General features: G+C 49.2%; 1 protein-coding gene across 1 annotated transcript in view; it reads right to left on the bottom strand.

The window, feature by feature from the left end:
* Nucleotides 1-3,067: 3,067 nt before the first annotated feature.
* Nucleotides 3,068-18,402, bottom strand: part of SCML4 (Scm polycomb group protein like 4) — a gene marked incomplete at its 5' end in the record, with an annotated part of 44,896 nt that continues 29,561 nt past the window's right edge. Inside the window, 3 exon segments of the mRNA XM_079779670.1 lie at nt 3,068-3,688; nt 6,565-6,710; nt 14,936-15,205. Of these exon segments, the coding sequence (XP_079635796.1) occupies nt 3,563-3,688; nt 6,565-6,710; nt 14,936-15,205 (542 nt within the window). The 3' untranslated portion in view covers nt 3,068-3,562.

Here is an 18,402-nt window from a genome sequence, read left to right as displayed (position 1 = left end):
TGTTCGCCTTCTCCTTAACAAGAGATTGCATTTTTCAAAATGTATCTACTCCTTCACCATCCCATGTTTTGTTATCTGAGATTTTTGGGTTTTTTTAATGAGACCCCATCGGAGAAGAGTTGAAAAAGTATCCCATCAGAACAAACATGGAACAGCACCGCCTTCTGCTCACACACATAAAAACCTGGCTGTTTCTTCAGAAAGAAAACATAACTTTTCATCTTTCAAGACCTACTGACAAGGACTAAACTCCAGTTCCTAGTCACCTCTGAGCATTTCCAACTATCTTCAGATATATGACAGAATTCTCCTAAAACAATCTCAAAAAACAACTTAAAAATAAATTTAATATTTAAAAAGTAAGAACTATCTCATACAGGATGCAAATACAAAAACAGGCTATTGCAGCTTCAAGGACTGGGACTGTTAGAAGAGGTGCTCTTTTCTTGTTTTCCTAAGAAATTTACAGTTTTGCCTCCCCTCCCTCACTAATTTCCTTTCCTTTTCCTGAACGCCAGCCTCAGCTCGGCATTCCTTTGCCGTGTATTTCAATATCGTACTTGATTCTCCGGCGGAGCCCTTCACTCCTTTTTTCTACTGGAAGGAAAAAAGCTTGGCAGCCCTGCTGACGGGAAACGCCAGGAGCCAGTGTCCACTCTGGTGGGCAGTGAACCAGACGCTGACGAATATTGCTCCTTGCCTACAGGTCTCCCTGGCGGGGCCTCTCCCCTTCAGTCGCAGTGAGCCTCAGTCATCTCCGAGTTGGGTAGGCCCAGAAGGCCCCAGCTGCCTCCAGGGCGCCCCCTGCTGGCGATAGAAGGTAAGCACGTTCTGCCTCCCTGTTACAAAGCTGGAGACACAAGCTGATACACTCCCAGCCACTTCCTAAGGCTCTTCCAACTACAGTGTCAGGACACACACACACACACACACACACACACACACACACACACACTCCTCACATCTTTTACCTGAAGTCTTCACCAAAGGAATAATGTGCTTCATAAAATATTTAAAACACCTTAGGCAATAGAATTGTCTCTATATTTTTTAAAAAGTGTTTAAAGAAAAGTATAATTGAAAATATTTGGAACATGAACACACACTCTCTCTAATTTGGAGACACGCAAAACTATAGCATTATTCGTCACAACCTGAAGCAAAGCTACGACAGTGGCATAACAACTACAACATCTGTGCAAGTGTGGGGCCCCAAATAAGCTCACATTTAGACAAGAGCAACGCACACGGCCCGACTCTTTAAGGTCTGTTTAGAGGAAATGGCCTGGCATGTTTTACATTTGCTAAGCTATTTGGCTGCCTGGTTTGACAAGATTTTTGAAAGGGGTGAAAATTAATTATTATTGCAGTACTGCTACAATGATTTGGTCGGCTAAGTGCATTCCAGTGCAAAAACAGGCAAGGGAGAATTTCCTCCCCGGGCTATTCTCTGATATGGCAGCATTCGTTTTAAGAGTAATGAGATTTTTTAAAAGTCAAACCTTAAATATCATGGCTTCAGCAATCTGTCCTGCTTAAAGTTTAATGCGAAATGAGATAGCACCTCCGTGAGAGCAGTTACACGTGAACATGGATGAGTTTTCCCCTAGACTTGAGATGGCCACATCTCTCACCCCTGAAAACTGCCCGAAGTATCTCTTTGACATTGTTTGGGGATGGTTTCGATCTGGGGGCACAGTGTTCATGTTTTTGTAGTGAGGGGGGTGCTAGTGAGGGTGGGTGGGAAGTTGTGAAAGTCTCTAAATGAGGTATATGTTGATGGAAGAGGCACCATGAGTTCCAGAGGGTTGAGCAGAAACAGTGGAGAAGCATGGGTTGTCGTGGGGTTTCCGGACCTCTCACAGCATGGCATGGAGTATTTCTTATGATCTTCATCTAATTCTAACCAATTTCTAAAGAAGCAATTCACAAAGCTCCCCAGGGCTGCCTTGGGGTTTGCGCAGGCCATGTCCTGCACAAGGGCACCTGGCTGAGGGGTGAGGGGCAGAAATCCCAGCCTGTTCCACTCTCCCGCCGAGACCCCTGCTCAGGCTGCCTCCTGGAGGTGGGCGTGAACTTTCTAATGTGTATTTGGGCCAAGGGAAACCCTGAGGTCCTTTATGATCCTCACCCTTCAGATGGCAAAGTCTGGTCTTCATCTCCTCACCTCCAACTATGGATTTTTATTTATTTATCTTTTAAGAAAGAGGAAATGCCCCTGGCAAAGGTGAATTCATTTTGAAGATATGTTTTCTGTTCAGTGAAAGAGGAAGGAAAAAAAGAGAGAGGGGAAGGGATAAAAAGAAGCATGAAGACAAAGTTGTCCTTCTGCCTAGTAAATTGTGGATGCATTGTCCTTCCCTGGACACAGCTGCAAAGGGGTAGAAAATCAATTTTTTTCTATTACTCCACAGCGAAGAAGGAAAACCTATTTGTAAACGGAATTAAACCCAATAATAGCATGTCTGCGTGTTTGTTAAGGACTAGAAAAATTAGCCACAGATACAACTACATAATCCAGCAATGTAACTAGCAACCAACACTCCCATTTCAAAGCTTAGCTGAGACATTCTTCTTCTTTTTTAAAGAAATACCCTTGGCTAAATGTCACTAAGACTGTTCGGCGGGCCAACGTATCGACATCTCAGTAAGGATTCTGGAAGAGAAGAAACTCCAAAGCCCCATCTGGGATGAATGAACTTCCAATTTCTTGCCTTCGCTGCTTGTGCATCAGTCCGTAATAATGATTGGCTAAGAACTAGAACCTTCTAGAAGATGGTTTCTTCCCAAATACCTTTGGGAGGTAATTAGGTCTTCCCAAGATTGCAATTTGTGGTGCCGACCTTGGAATAAATTCCCTATGCTGTGTAGGCTAGATCTTGTTCACAGAAGCCCTAACCCTCCTACTGAGGACAGAATTACCAGCCTGCAGGAGTGAGGGTCCTGAAATCTCATTAGCAGTCTGCCCTCTAGTGGGATAACACAGTACTTCAGATCACTGGGAATAGAAATGGGTTTTTGTTGTTTTCTTCTCTTTCAGAGAGCAAAAGAATTCAAGTTTTCCAGATAGTGCAAGGGGAGGCATTTATCTCCAAAGACAACTTTCAGAGCTGAATCAAGCAAGGCTCACAATGATAGGCCCCCGGGTCACAGTCAAAGACAGGTGGTGCTGTGGTGGGCGTGGCCACAAGGCCTGCAGAGCGAGACCAAGGTTCTTTTCATACCCGTGGAACCCTCCAGGGTTCACCTTGGGCGATAGTACTCAGTTCCCCACTCTCTCGCATTGTCCAAATAGGACCCACTCTGATGGCAACCAACCTATTAGGAATGTTACAGGTAATAGGCATTTTTGTAATTTTTTGGCAAATCATTAACACAAAAGAGCCTTTGAAATGGGCCAGGTTGACTTTTTGAAAAGGCAAGGAGTTTTGTAAAAAGACCCCGTCTTTGTGCCTGTTGTTTTGAGAAGAGAATCTGTTTTTCCATGGTGGCTGGATGTTGATAAGGCAGAGATGATCTTGAGATCTGCTGTCTGGATTTTGCTTCTATCTTCTAGAAACTTTCAGAACTTGGCCTGCTTCAGTTTGTCAATATGGTAGCAGAGTTTCAGCGCAGGTCCCAGCTTCAGGCCCAGGTATTTCATAATCATGTCACTCTTCAGCAACAAGAGAGCATTGCCGTCAATCTCCTGGTGGAACAGGATCAAACAAAGGAAACCCAGAAGATGGTCAGAGTGATGGCTACAGTGAAAGTGTGGTCAGGGGGTGAGGTAAGGGAATGTGGTCAGGGGGTGAGGTAAGGTGGTGGCTACAGTGAAAGTGTGGTCAGGGGGTGAGGTAAGGGAATGCGGATGTACTTAGGTACATGTTCTTAGTCCCAACGCAATATCTTCTTTAAAAGATAGAGCAAAAATTTTATATGCTCCTCTCCCTGGGGTAATTTAATACAGTGGATCTTTCATATTCCCACTTTATGAGGATTGAAGGAATTAAACATAACTCCAACAGGGTCCCAATATCTCACATATGATGTCCATCTCCTCATCCAATCTAGGGCTAAATGAGCAAGAAGTGTGCAATGGACTGAGTATTCCCTGACCCCTCCCCATTCATATGTTGAAATCCTCACCTCCAATAGGTGGTTACTTTGGGGGTAATTAGGTCACGATAGTGAAGTCCTCATGAATGGGATTAGTGTCATTACACAATGAGAAGGTGACAATCTACAACCTGGGAAGGGGCTCTCACCCGACGAAGACCAGGTTGATCTCGGACTTCTGGTCTCCAGAACTGAGAAATGAATTGCTATTGTTCATAGCCAGCCGGCTATGGTACTTTGTTAGAGCAGCCGAGCTGACTGAGACAAAGTGTCATCCATTAGACCCTGAAACTAGTGGTTCCCTTTCCACTCGTTTCTCCTGAGCGACGGATTCTCCTAAGAGCCTCAGAAAGAAGGTCAGCCCTGCCGGCACCTTGACCTCAGCGCCGTGAGACCCCTGCCAGGTGCTGGTATAAGGCCCTGACTTCCATCCATCACTCTAATCTCTTGTTTCTTTTCTGGGTAAGCCCACCTACCTTTAGCTGATCACCAGATTGCTAATTACACCCTCTGAGGGCACTTGGGTGTTTTTTTGGCCCTGTCAGTAATGCTGGGTGGTATACCACTACATAATGCACCTGCTTTATCTCAAGGTATAGCACAAAGAACTACGAAGGGAATGCCCATCCCTTGAGGTCCTGGCATTGCTCCCATTTGTCTCTGAAAATGGGAACCCTTCAGAATGTGTGTTGAGTTCATGGACCTAGTAGGGCTGGGCTTCCTCGTTAACCGTTAGTGCTATTTTCAGAGCACTGGAAATAAAGGGTAGAAATGTGGGGCACTGGGCTGGGGAGGAGGCACAATTACAGGACTCCTATAACGGTGCAAGGGTCACCAGTCCCTCTCCTTCATCTAGCCAGCCCTCCAGGTGCTGATGAAGTGCTGACTCTGTGTCCCTCACTCTCCATGTCCTTGGCACAATGCAGAGCGGGCCAATCTCACCTGTGGGCCCTCCCAGGGGCCTCATTGCCTAAAGCCTCTCTTTACCCCACCCCCTAGACTTTCACCACCTCCCACCACTCCAGACCACAGCCAGGATCCTCCCACCCAGCTCTGTCTAAACATAACCCACCCTGTGGTCCTTGCCCATAAGACCCACTTTAGGTGAGGCCCAATCGATCCCTAATAAATATCAGTGCTGGGTTAGATAAGGATCCTCCCCAGATCTGAGAGTTATGATTTCTCCACAGAAACACCAAATAAAATGAGAGACAGGCAGGGGAAATTAATGGTAACTGTAGTCGGCAGAAGAATGCTCCCTCTTCTCGCTCCAAGACATCTATGTCCTAATCCCTGAAACCTGGGAACATGCTAGGTTACCTGGCGAAGGGGAATTATGTTCGCAGATGGAACTAAGGCTGCCCATCAGCTGACTCTATAATAGAGAGTATCCTGGGTCACTGGGAAGTGGGGAGCAATGTAATGACGGGGTCCTTTATTGTGGAAGAAAGGAAGAACAAGAGTCAGCAACCTGAGGAGGACCCTGCTTAATGTTATGTCTTTGAGGATGAGGATGAGGGGATACGAGCCAAGAAATGAGGGTAGACAGATGCTGGAAAACACAAGGAAACAGGTTCTCCTGAGAACCTCCAGAAAGGATGTCAGTCCTGCTGGCATTGACCTCAGCCCAGTGAGACCCCTGCCAGACTTCTGACCCAGTGACCTATAAAGCAATAAATTTGTGTTGTTCTTGGATGGGCGAGATAGAAGAGGCAAGGGGGTCAAATATCTGGCAACAAAAGAAGACTTGATTTTGGGTAATGAACACACAGTACAATATGCAGATGATGTATTATAGCATTGTCCATTGAGACCTATATAACCTTATTAACCAATAAATTAAATTTTCTTAAAAGTGTTGTTGTAAGCTACTATATTTGTGGGAATTGAGTAGCACAGCAATAGAAAACTGACATAGTAAGCTTGGCAGGTAAGGTATGAATTCTTATCTTTTTTTTTTTTCATTTCCCACCTTTACATATTTGAGGATCTCCTACATGATTATAAGAATGCCTGCTAACTGAAGGCTATCTACAAACCAGGCATCATGCTGAACACTCGGGTGCGTCTTCTCACTTAACCCTCAAACTGCTTAGGACGAGGCACTAATAGTTTGCCTGGCATATCGTACGTAGGTGTGCTATAAATATTTGTTGAATGCACGGATGGATGGATGGATGGATGGATGGATGGATGGATGGATGGATGCACGGATGGATGGATGGATGCATGGATGGGCAGGAAAACAGGCACTCCTGTTAAAGGACAATATGATGGAACCGATGGGACAAATATCCCTCTAAAACAAACTAAGTGGTGGTTGTGCTCTGAGAAGAACTGGCCTCCTTGAGTGGTGCCCCCAGAGCTTAGTTCAGAACCACCCCCAGCCTCCAGCTCCCTGAACCTCACCCTCCTCCCATGCCTCCCCACCCCACCTCCCCAGGGCCAGGCCCACCACACACATACATGCTTTCTGAAGAGCTCCACGTGAGGCCCCAGAGCCTGCGGGTCAGCGTCTTTCACGAACCGGACCACGTCCTCGACGGTCCAGGTGGATGGGTTCCTGCTCCTTGGCCGCCTGCCGTCCTGCCCGTCTGGAGAAGGGCTTGAGGCTGGATGGGTGAGCATGGAGAGTGAGACCATTAGACACCAGGACAAGGGCCTGAGCACCTACCTGCTCCCACCTGGCCCTCAAGTCCAAGGTGCTGGCCTGAGTGACCTCCTGTGACAGAGCAAGGCTGTGAGTGGCTGCACCCTGGTTGTGACCCGGCGTTCCTCCAGCTTCCCTTGTCCACCTTGAGCTGGGGCTTTGGCGTCTGTCCAGGAGACAGTTACCCTTCCTCCTTCCCACAGAGGCTCCACCCGCATCAGCGCCCAGGGAGACCCTTCCCGGGCAGCATTTCTGTGTCCTGCCATCTGAACGTCACCTTCCTTCACCTTGAACCCCCAGATCTTTGTTTGTTCTTCTCTTAAGATGCTTTCCAGCCTGGCTGGCATGGCTCAGTGATTGAGCATCATCCTATGAAGCAAGAGGTTCGATTCCCGGTCAGGGCACATGCCTGGGTTGCTGGCCTGATCCCCAGTGTGGGGCGTGCAGGAGGCAGCCAATCCATGATTCTCTCTCATCATTGATGTTTCTCTCTCTCTCTCTCCCTCTCCCTTCCTTTCTGAAATCAATTTTAAAAAATATTTTTTTTAAAAGATGCTTTCCATTTTGCCTCGCATTACAATTATGCACATACTTGTCTGTAAGCTCCAGTTATATCTAAATTCTTGAGGATGAACTTTTTCATCTTCCCCTCCCCCCATTCATTCCAAAACATCTACTGAGCATCTGTCTCTTCTTTACCAGGTCCTGGGCAAAATGTTCGGTGGCAAACGGTGTCCTCTCATTACAGGGTCTGTAATCATTGGCTTCTCCATTGCTCTAAGTAAATATTTGTAAAAACTGGGTCAATCAATGTAAAATGATTCAATATCTTTGGCAGAAACAGTGTAAATAACTTATACAAGAGCCTTGGGTGGGTAATCCTTAATCCCATTTTCAGGCCAGAAAAAAAGCTGAGGCTCTGAATAGTGAGGCCGCTTTCCCACAGAATAATCCTATATTAGAAGTGGGGGAGCCTTCGCTCTGTTTCCCCTCTCCAGCCTCAGGGTGCAGCGGTTCTCTGCTGTCCCTTCTTCCCTCCACGTTGCACGGTGCTCGAGAAAAGCACAGCCTCACAACGTAATGGTTTGGCTGAGAATTTGGGTTTTCTTTGACATTTCCCTGCCTTTTCCTTGTTGCACCTGGAAGAGGCCCCTAAGGTTGTCTGGCATGGGCACTTTTGCCGGGAAACTCGCTGCCCCCTGGAGCCATCTGCATGCAGATGTGTGCTTATTAGAGAGGACGCCACAGCCTTTAAAGACATCTGCACTCAACATGGGGACGAGGCATCACGGAATCGCGTTTGCCTCTGGATCCCGCCCCGTCGGAGCTTCAGCATTAGTCAGGGTGATAATAGATACTCTGATTACAAAGGCTGGAAGTCTATGGTGCCAAGAACGCCCATCAGTGCCCAAGAATGATTTTAGAGTGATCAGAGCAGAGGGCAAATCTAATTTCCTGTATCTGATAGAAAGAAAAAATTCCAGGCCAACTCACGGCCTCATCCGTGGGAACCTGAGTTCCTCTGAGCAAGGCCAGGGAACAGGGCTGAGCAAGGGAGGTGTGTGTCTCTACGAGGAGGTGCACCAGGTGATTGGCCCTGGAGGGAGAGTGGTCCCCTCCTGGCACCTGCTGCTCGCTGCAGGCATTTTTCACTTTTCCAGGCTGGAAGGGCTGCAGCCAGGCCTGGGAGCCTCTCTGAGGGGCCTTTAGTCATACAAGACAGAGCAGCAGGAAGCCTGTCACACCCCTGGAGTTGCTCAAGTTCCAAAGCACACGGACTCCCTCTAGAAGGAAGAGAAATGGAACTTTCCGGTAGCAGGTTTGTAAAGCCTTTGCAGTGGCCTCTGCTCACAGAGATAACAGATACGCCAGCCCCTCCAGCACTGTGAACGTGTCAGGAAGACGGACAGGTACGGCCAGGCAGATGTGACTGGACAGTGGTAAGATGTGATGGACGTGAAAAAAATCCTGCTCCTAAAAGAACAGAGCGCGTAAAGTGCTCGCCCGGGCCTTTAGGGAGGCGGCATTCTCCAGCACAGAGGACGCTGTGCATGGTCCTGTCCATTCCCTGGGCTGCTGGAGACGGGAATGTGAAACCCGGCTGTGAACGCATGTGTAATTAAAGATGGCTGTTGTCATTTCTAAAGTGGAACTCACATTCCCCAGGAGTAGGATGACTATGAATCAGGGTTTAAAGCAATCCCAGCATTCTCACAGCACAAGCACTTGTACTGCTACCTCCGAGTCTCTCCTGCCTCACGCACACCCACAACACATGCATCATTTCCTTTTGTGCATTCATAAGTCAGAGAAAATTTCTTAGCTAACAATGGGGTCACGAGAAGAAGGGAATGAGCAATGAGCTCAGAGTCAGAAATCCCTACCGCCCACCAGCTACATGAGCATCTTTGTGCCTCTCGGGTGTGAAGTAAGGGAGCTGGGAAGGACCTCGAAGGTCCCTTCCACCTGAGACACTGCATAGCCCAGTGATGGGCAACCTTTTGAGCTTGGTGTGTCAAACTTCGCCAAAAAACTGAGCATAACTCGGGTAGTGTGTCACTTTGAGGAAAAAACATTATTTCGCAAATGTTTCATCCTCACCATGCAGCCGCCTCAGCGGCCGCGTGTCATCAAAAATGGCTATGCGTGTCAGTGCTGACACGCGTGTCATAGGTTCGCCATCACTGGCATAGCCCCTTTACACCACAGGCTGCCCTGAGCAACATTCACGGGTTAGCCTCCCATGCATCTGAGAGCTTCATCTGAGACCTTCATCTGTGTCCATGTGCAAAGCCCACGGGATGAAGAACCAACAGCCAGGCTCCTGGTCCCTTTCCTGGCCCTGATCATTCTCTATGGGCCTCTGTTTCTTCAACTTGTTTCTCAGGAATATTGTAAGAATCAAGTGAATGTGTAGCTTTGGGCCGGAGCCAGGTAAGAAGCATCTGAAGGAATGCCCATCAGTGCCCAAAAGGGAACTATGGTGCCCTTCCCCGGGCTGCCTGTAGATCCCCGTAGCCCCCCAGCTGGAGCTGGGCTGGGCGGAGACAGGGTGAAGGCAATGGGGAGGGTAGATCTGTCCTCAGCTCCTCCTCCTCACCTGCTCCGTAGAATGCACCCTTCCTAGAAACAAGGCATGCAGTGCACAAGGTGGCAGGTTAGCCCGCAATCTGGGCAGCATCAGGCAACTTAAAAGTGTTGTCTTTCATTGTTTCTATTACAATAGTCTTCCCTATGAGGTGAGGGAGATGGGAGGCCGAAGAGGGCCTGCCCAATTCTTAGATTTTAATCAAGTTTTTCTTTTATTCCTTCAAGACCAGCTGCCATGCCTGTATGAGAAGAGAGGATGCCTCTAGAGACAAGGAGAGGCCATAGGCTTGAAGGGAGGCCTAGCAGGGCTGACTCATCCTCTGCTACCACTGTGACCTCTGGGCAAGCAACTTGATCTCACCCCTTCTCCCCACTGCCCCTCCCGGCCAACTCCTGCTCCCCCTTCCAACTCCTGGCTCCACGGTCACCTCTCCGGGAAGCCTTTCCTGACTCCCCAGAGGAGGCCCAGCAACCCCTCGCTACCTGACTCTCTCATAGCATCCATACTTGTCCTGTGGGGCAAGTCACAGTTGTGATTAAGTGTGTGCAATTGTTCTGTTTGTCTCTGGAGCTGCACCCTGTCAGCTCCATCCTTAGACCTGAGATGATCCGCTGTCATGTTGTGCTCAGTAAGTTTCTGCTGGCATCTCTCTAAGTCTTAGCGGGTGCAACTCTTCTCCCCAGAATGAACAGACCCTTGCCATGCCTTCAGCCATCTACCCACATCACATACGGTGCTGTTCCCATCCTTTTTCTGGCTGAATTGTCTCTGTCCATCACCCGGACGCCATACACTACGAAAGCAAACTCCAACTCATGGGAAGCATTTGGGTGCTAATAACAATGTCTGATTTACTTTGTTTCTTGATTCTGAAACCTGGACCTGAAGTTGTGTTTGGGAATTCTACAGCACGTCCTGTTAAAGGCAAGAGTCAGGACACTTCTGTTGTCTGCAGCCTCCTTACGGCTCTCAGTGATTATGTCCTGGAGGAGAGACAGGAGAGAGCTCTTGAGTTTTCACCTGAGTATCAGCAAAAAACAACAGGTAAATGTGTCCTGTGATGACATCCCTTCCGAGTCCACTGACAGAGGTGACAGGTGTGATATACTGAGACAGCAGGTGGCCAGCGTAAGTGTTCACATGAGAGGGAAGGCTCGCAGGTTTGTCACGCCATCCATATCCACTCCCCTGCCTGCAGCCTCATGCAGTGTTCTGGCCTCTGTGGTTTTAATCCATTTTGATTAGCACCATGGGGGGGAATCCATTGCTAGGTTCCTTCCAAGGTTTATGACTTGGGTCAAACCCTCTTAAAGGGGCATGGTTCCTTCATACCAACTGCTTTCACTGGGGATGCTATTTCAGAGCAATATTGAGCAGTTCCTTGGGCGCAGGGAAAACTAATGGCCCTCCAGAGGGCCCCCAGCAAGCAGCAAGGTGACAAATGGGTATGGCGGCCAATAGTTTTCTCTCTACTTTAATCCACTGCCACTCAATCCCGCATGGTTTATTTCCATGGTTTCCAAATATGTTTAGCTGTGCAAATTATGTTCAAGCAAAGCATACGTAAAGCAACACTCTGCAAATACAAAGAGGCCCCGATTAAAGAGATTGGGGTGTTGGAGTCCTGTCTGCTCCTATCCCCTCTCCCCTTCCCTAGAACCTCAAGGGTTAGTTGCTCAATAAATAGAAATTTAGCATATGCCTCAAACAAGCAGGCCCCTCTTCTGGGGCTGCAGAGGAGACAAATACGAGTGAGAAAGCTCACCAAGCGGAGGGTCTGGCTCCTACCATGGGACTGGGGAGGGGAAGTACTAGAGACGAGGAAACAAAGATCCAGTGGAGGAAGCAGGAGAGAAGGAACACATCTAATCGTGGGGTGTGGCTGAGGCTGCCACTGGCCTAGCCCAGTGGTCGGCAAACTGCGGCTCGCGAGCCACATGCGGCTTTTTGGCCCCTTGAGTTTTTAGCAAAGGCCAGCTTAAGAGTACCCTAATTAAGTTAATAACAATGTACTTACCTATATAGTTTAACTTTTAAAAATTTGGCTCTCAAAAGAAATTTCAATCGTTGTACTGTTGATATTTGGCTCTGTTGACTAATGAGTTTGCCGACCACTGGCCTAGCCAATAGCTTTTTTTCTGTTTCTTCCTTTGTAATAGAAGCCCTGATTTCCAGCTGGGACCATGGTTGCTTGGAATTGAAACCATATTTCCCAGCTTCCCTTGCAGCTCAAGGCCATGTGACTAAATTCTGGCCAATGAGATGTAAGCAGAAGTGGAAACCTCAGTCCAGAGATGCCAGCACTGCCCTCTGTCCCCTAACCCTCCCTGCCCCCTTCCTTCATCTGGATGCTGAGAGTGTGTATGGCTGGCTAGCTCTTTCTGGTATCTGTGGTTCCATTTCGCACCCTGAAGGAAGCACTGAGTAAAAGGGATTTTTGGAGCATTAAAGAGTTAATGCACCCACAAAGGGTAAATAATTTCATTTTCTGCAGGGTGTCACAGAGGCTCGGCCATGAATCTCAGCTGTTAATCCTGCACCAGCTTTGCTCCAGGGAGGCTGGCGGCTGTGTGTTTCTGAACATCCCACAGCCCTAGGGCATCTGCTGACTATGAACAACTCTAATTTTCAGGGTATCAGGCAAAGTTCTCACTAATATTTCTAAGATGTAGAAGAGACCTTCGATATTCAGGATGTGGTTAGTGGTTTGCTTGGAATGGAAGGCAGTGGGAACTGGAGGGCTGTTTCTCCCCAAAACCCTGGGAGGCAGGAGTCCTGAGCGAGGGGGGCTCTCCTGGGTGCAGCCGGGGCTCCGATAGGGAGGGCTTCCTCAGAGCTGGCCCTGCCTCTGGCAGATTACTCGGACAACGGATCCAGGTCTAATTCCAGGAGAACAAAGGGCTGGTGGAGATCAAAATAAAGGACAGGAGGATGGTTGAAACTGGGATGAGAGGACATCTCAAGGGTCCACGGGAAAGAGGCAGCAAGGGACTTGGGAGCTGAGCTCCCTTGAGGCCCCTCTGACGGGCCCTGGGTCTCCTCATCCAGGGGGACCAGATAGACTGGGACGGGGCAGACAATTCTACAGCAAGTGATGGTTCTCTCTACCCAAAATCGTGTCTTCCTCTTACTGTTTGAAATCCTACACTTACGACACAGGGCCTGAGGTTTCACCAACTAGAGGCAGCACTCTTAGGATTATGAGTCAATTAAATCAGGTGGTATCCTGTGATCACCACCCTGAGCAAGTGGGAGTTGTGTTGAGGAGAAGAGGTTGAGAGAAGAGACATGTGAAGGCCAGAGGGACACAGAAATGAGGGTTTTGACAGCCAGGAGCAACATGAGGGCTCTGGGCACCACGGCAGCAGGGGGCAGGTACAGTGAACGTTTATTGAACACCTACTATATGCCAGATGTCACTCTAACTCTGGGGATAAACCTGGGAAATAAATGCTGCCCCCTCGTTTACTTTGAGACATTGGTTTGTGCCAGATCTTGTTCCCTTCTCTTGTTCTTAGAGATCAGATGGAACAGCGTCTCTCGCTTTTGGAATCTTCTTCCTGGCCAATGGCCCTGAGTGACAGTGTTGGGGAGTGGCCCACAGGTGCCTCTACATTTGGCCAAAGCCCCCACCCTGGCTGAGGGGGTCTATGCTATGCCCTCAGGACTGCGTCCCCCTCACGGGGCCCCTGCTTCCCTCTCCATCCTCGGCCAGCAGAGGCTCGTCTGGGATGGGTGAGGCTCGCTGAGGGGAGTATGTGGAGGACCTTGGATCCCGCAAAGTGCTCATTGCTGTGGCTTCTCAGGGCTGCTGGCGGAGAGAGCCAAGGCTCAGGACAGAAACATAGCTTGCTAAGGAAGACCGCCAGCCCGTGGGAGGCTCCGGAGGGGCAGGATGAAGACTCTGCCTCCCTGGCCTACGCCTCCTTCCTCAGCAGTTCTCAGCCCCTGAGTTGATGAGCTGTGCGCTGTTGAGGGGTATGTTCATGTGATCTGCAACTACTAACATTTACTGAGTTCTTACTTTGGCCTAGGCTTTGTACTAAATACACACATGAACTTATTTAATCCTCCCAACAAACCTATGAGGTAGGTGCTACTATTATTACTCCAATTTTACAGGTGAGGAAACGGAGGCACAGAGAAGCTCAGACGTGCCAAAGGTCAGACTTGCTAAAGAGAAAGCGGCAGATCCAGGGTCCCTGCCAGGTCATCTGGCTCCCAGTCCATGCAATTATCCACTGTGCTCTATAGCTTCTATTCGCTAACGAAATACAGGAGTTTGAAAATGATTTAAAAAGCACACCACACACACACACACACACACACACACACACACACACACACATCAGAATGGACGCTCAGCTATCCCTAGAATGACGGCACTTTCGTACTTTGCATCACAACAAACCACCTGTAACGGTGAGACAGAAGTGGAGTCACAACCAGTGCTGTGGGCATTTGGCTGATCTCTGGTTCCGCCCATCTATTTGTAGCCGCCGGTGTCACCCACTACGCAAGACAAAACTCTTTACTAACATCCGGCTCCGGCACAGAGCTAGTCCACGCCTCTCAGACCCCCTGAGCGGGACGTGTGGCCAAATGGCCAGCTCCTGCCAAAGACGTGGGAGCGGGAGGGATGTGACCAGCCCAGGCTCCAGGGAGGCTGTGCCTGCTCCACCTGCTCCTGCCCTCCCCACCGCTGGGTGCTTGGGGCTCGGGGGCCTGGGGGTCGTAGAGCCACAAACGGAACGGAGCCTGGGCCCCTAGGGATGCACCCACCAACTAGAAACACCCGCCTTAGTCTCCTGAACAAAAAAAATAAACTTCTATGGTACTCGAGCCACCGTAATTTTGGAGCCTACTAACTCCTACAGCCTCGCCTACTCTGACACATCATTTCCTGTGCGTATCCTCACAGCCTGCCCTCAGCTGTGTTCAAGAACGACAGACATTCAGGAGGGGAGTTATGGAAACTTGGGATTTCCCAGTGTTCCCACGTTCAAACGGCCAGGGTCCCCTCCTCCCCCGTCTGCGGTGGTCCCACCCGCCCAGGAGGGAGAGGCCCAGGGGGGCCCAGGCATGCATTGCGTTACCGCATCTGTTTGCTTCCAGAGAGGTCCCGTTCCTCTTGGGGCTGCAGCCTGGGGGCCTCAGCCCTGGTGCCGAGGGGCCTCCGGAGGACAGGGGGCTGGTGCGGGGGCCGCCGGCTGCCGGGTCTCCGGAGTTCTGCCTCTTGCAGTACAGCGAGGGGGCGGGGGGCATGGAGCCCCGGTGGCTGAAGGCGGGGGCGGAGGGGTCCAGGCTGTAGCGGCTCATGCCCGCGGCGGTCGCCAGGCGGCACTCTGCGGTGGCGAAGGTCTTGGCTAAGCGGAAAGCAGGGAGAGAGGCGGCGATCAGAGAGCGGTTCCCGGGAGCCTGGCCTCCGTCTGGGCGAACCATCCCCAGCAGCAGGGCGGCCGGCTGTGAGCACGGAGATGGGCCCCTGGGCACAATCCCAAATAGCTCACCTCCCGGCAGAGACGCCCGCCCCCCCCCCCCCCCCCCCAACAAAGCGTATTCTCCTCGGCATGGGAGGTGTGTCCTCGGGAAAAGTAAAGATCTTGGTGATGGATGACTTGGAAATAAAATTCAAACAAAAAGTCTTCCCCCTCTGGCAGTGTTCGGGGGCTCGTCTGAATCCCCCAGCACTCTCTTCTCTGGCCCACCATCACCGACCCCTCACCTGGCAATGCTGGGAAACTGGACCCCTCAGACACTGGGGGGGGGGGGGGGGATGTAAAATGGTGTGGCCTCTTTGGAAAACAGTCTGGCTCTTCCCCACATGGATAAAATAGAGCTATCATAGGACCCCGCGATTGCACTCCTAGATATGTACCAAGAGAAATATTCACACAAAAATCTGTGCATGAACATTTACAGAAAAGTATTCATAATTGCCAAAACAAACCAAATGGCTATCAGCTGGTGACTGATTACACAAAATGTGGTATATCCACACAACAGAATATTACTCAGGCATAAAGAGAAACGAAGGACTGATGTAGCTACAGGGGATGAGTCTTAAAACATTATGCTACATGAAAGAAGCCAGCCACAAAAGGCTGCATATCAGGTGGTGCCACTTCTATGAAATGTCCAGGAGAGGCAAATTCATAGAGACAAAATGTGGGTTAGTGGTCGCCCTGGGCATGGAGGTTGAGGGGATAGAGGATGCTAGCTAAAGGGTATGTGGTTTTTGAGGTATTGAAAATGTCCTACAATTGGGGTGGCGCCTGCATATATCTGCGAATATACTAAGAACCATTGAGTTGAACGAACACTTTAAATGAGTGAATTGTATGATGTATGAATTACATCTCAATAAAGCTGTTTTTAAAAGTCATGGCAGAAGCCCAGTGTTAGGTGTGAACACGTTCTTGAGAGTGTTGTACAATCAAGCCCGACGAACACTTTGGCTGCTGGGACATGCGTAAGCCGAGCAGCCTAAGGGTGTGCGTGCCCTGTGTCTCACCCTTGGTGGCGAGTGGAGGGCTGCAAGGTGTCTTCAGAAACCTAGAACTCGGCACCTTCGCCTGGATGGACTATACTGCATCTCTTCCCTCTGGGTCAGAAAACATCAGCAGGAAGATTCTAAAAGGGAGCAGGCCACAGAGCTATGTGTGAAGCTGCTTCGTGAATGGAGTGAGAAGGAGAAATACTAAACATTTACTGAGCACCTACTCTGAGCCAGCATCATTGTAAGCCAGTGAGTGGCATTACATTCCCTTTACAGGCGAGTTCTCATAGTCCGGGACACTAATCCTTTTTGTGTCTCCAGTGGCAGATGCTGTGCATGGCATTCAGAAGGCGCTCAATAAATATTTGTTGAGTAGGCATTTGGGCCAGTTTAGCAGAATATGTATTAAAATTCAGACTACAAAGGCTTAAATATAAATTCTTCATGTAAATGAATGATAAGTAATGAAAAAGAGATTGAACTTAAACATTCTGTTTATTAAATATTTTAAATCCAAATTAAATATGTCTATGGAATTCTGATAGTCTAAGGTAGAGAATGAGATAACTCACCAATCTGCACTATAGTTGGAAAATACAGATGCAGGTGGAAAATTGTTCTCCTATGATAATGTGTGGAAATGGGAAACAAGGGAACAGAATGTGATTGGTTTAGAAACCATGGATGAGATCAAAGGGCTGTGATCCAAATGAATTCATTAGAAAGTCAAACGGACATGAGAGAGCATCGAGAGCATCCAGCACTAGCCCTCTGCTCAGCACAGGCTGGATCAGTGATTCTGAAGTCAGCTGGTGGACAACCGTGGAGACACCACCAAGCCCCAGCCGTGGCTCTGGGAGTGAACATCAAGGTCAGGTGCACACACCAGGGTGCCCTTCAGAACTGATGAGGTGCATCTGCTCAAACCCAATGAAAACTGCCTTTCCCCACCTTTATAAAGAGGGGCGCTGATGCTTACATCATACCTGACTGATACAATGAAGGCCATCATCCAACCTCGGGACTGCAAAGGACCTTCACAGAACACCCAGCCCAGCATGTCCCTCAGGGTTACATGCGTCCCTCTGGTGGGACAGGGGATGAGTTTAGGTGGGACTTGGGTGTATTCGTTTCCTAAGGCTGCAGAAATTGCCAGTGACTTGGTGGCTTAAAACAACAGAAACGTATTCTCTCACAGTTCTGGAGGCTAGAAGCCTACAATCAAGGTGTCAGCAGGGCCAGGCTCTCTCCAAAAGCTTCAGGGGAGGGTCCTTCCTTCTCTCTTCTAGCTATTCAAACCTTTACACTGTTCAAGCCGTGAAGCCATCCCCCATAGAGGTAGATGCATTACAGGTACGCAGAACTTCTAGTAGCTTAAAATTTTAATAAAGTAAGACACATGAATTGTTTGTTACCTAAAACTACGATTTAAAGCCAGGAAAAAGAAGCACCAAATCTATACTTGGAGAGAGAACTACACTTTTCAAACGGTTTTGTGGCTGACTGGTGAGTGAACACCAGATGGGGCCAGCAGACCTGAGATCGCCCAACCCAAGTGCCCAGCAGGGATCCAGCCCCTGCACACAGACACGTGCAGACCACGTTCATGGTCCTTGTCTCCTGGCTTCTTAGAAAGTCCCTTCTCATCGGAAACGAGCTCTCTTGTGACCCTGGCACCTCCCATTCAACAAGAGGAGACCACCAGCTCAGCAAAGCAGGGCAAACAAAAAGTGTTTTATGCACTTCCCTTCTATCACCCCCTCCTCTGTCCTAGAGTAGAGACTAAGGATCTTTCCTCCAGAAAAAGGAATAATCAGCTTTTGTCTGACACACGAGCCTGCTTACAAGGACAGGCAAATGCACAATGCACAAAGAAGCCTGCCACCTTTTCAGGGTTTAGTGTCGGGAACTTTCATTGCTAATCTGTGGACCACGGTTTCCCCCAGCCGCTGTGTATGAAGCCTGCCGGTTAGTGAGGCTACTGAACACTCTAGAAGAGTTCAAGCCCACTCAATCCTCAAGGGATACCTGCTTGCTTCTGAACCTGACGCATGCCTAAGCCTC

This window comes from Cnephaeus nilssonii, assembly GCF_951640355.1.
Source record: "Cnephaeus nilssonii genome assembly, chromosome: 9".
Taxonomy (NCBI): domain Eukaryota; kingdom Metazoa; phylum Chordata; class Mammalia; order Chiroptera; family Vespertilionidae; genus Cnephaeus; species Cnephaeus nilssonii.
Note: the sequence above shows the minus strand (reverse complement) of the source record. Positions and strands in the feature narration are given on the sequence as shown.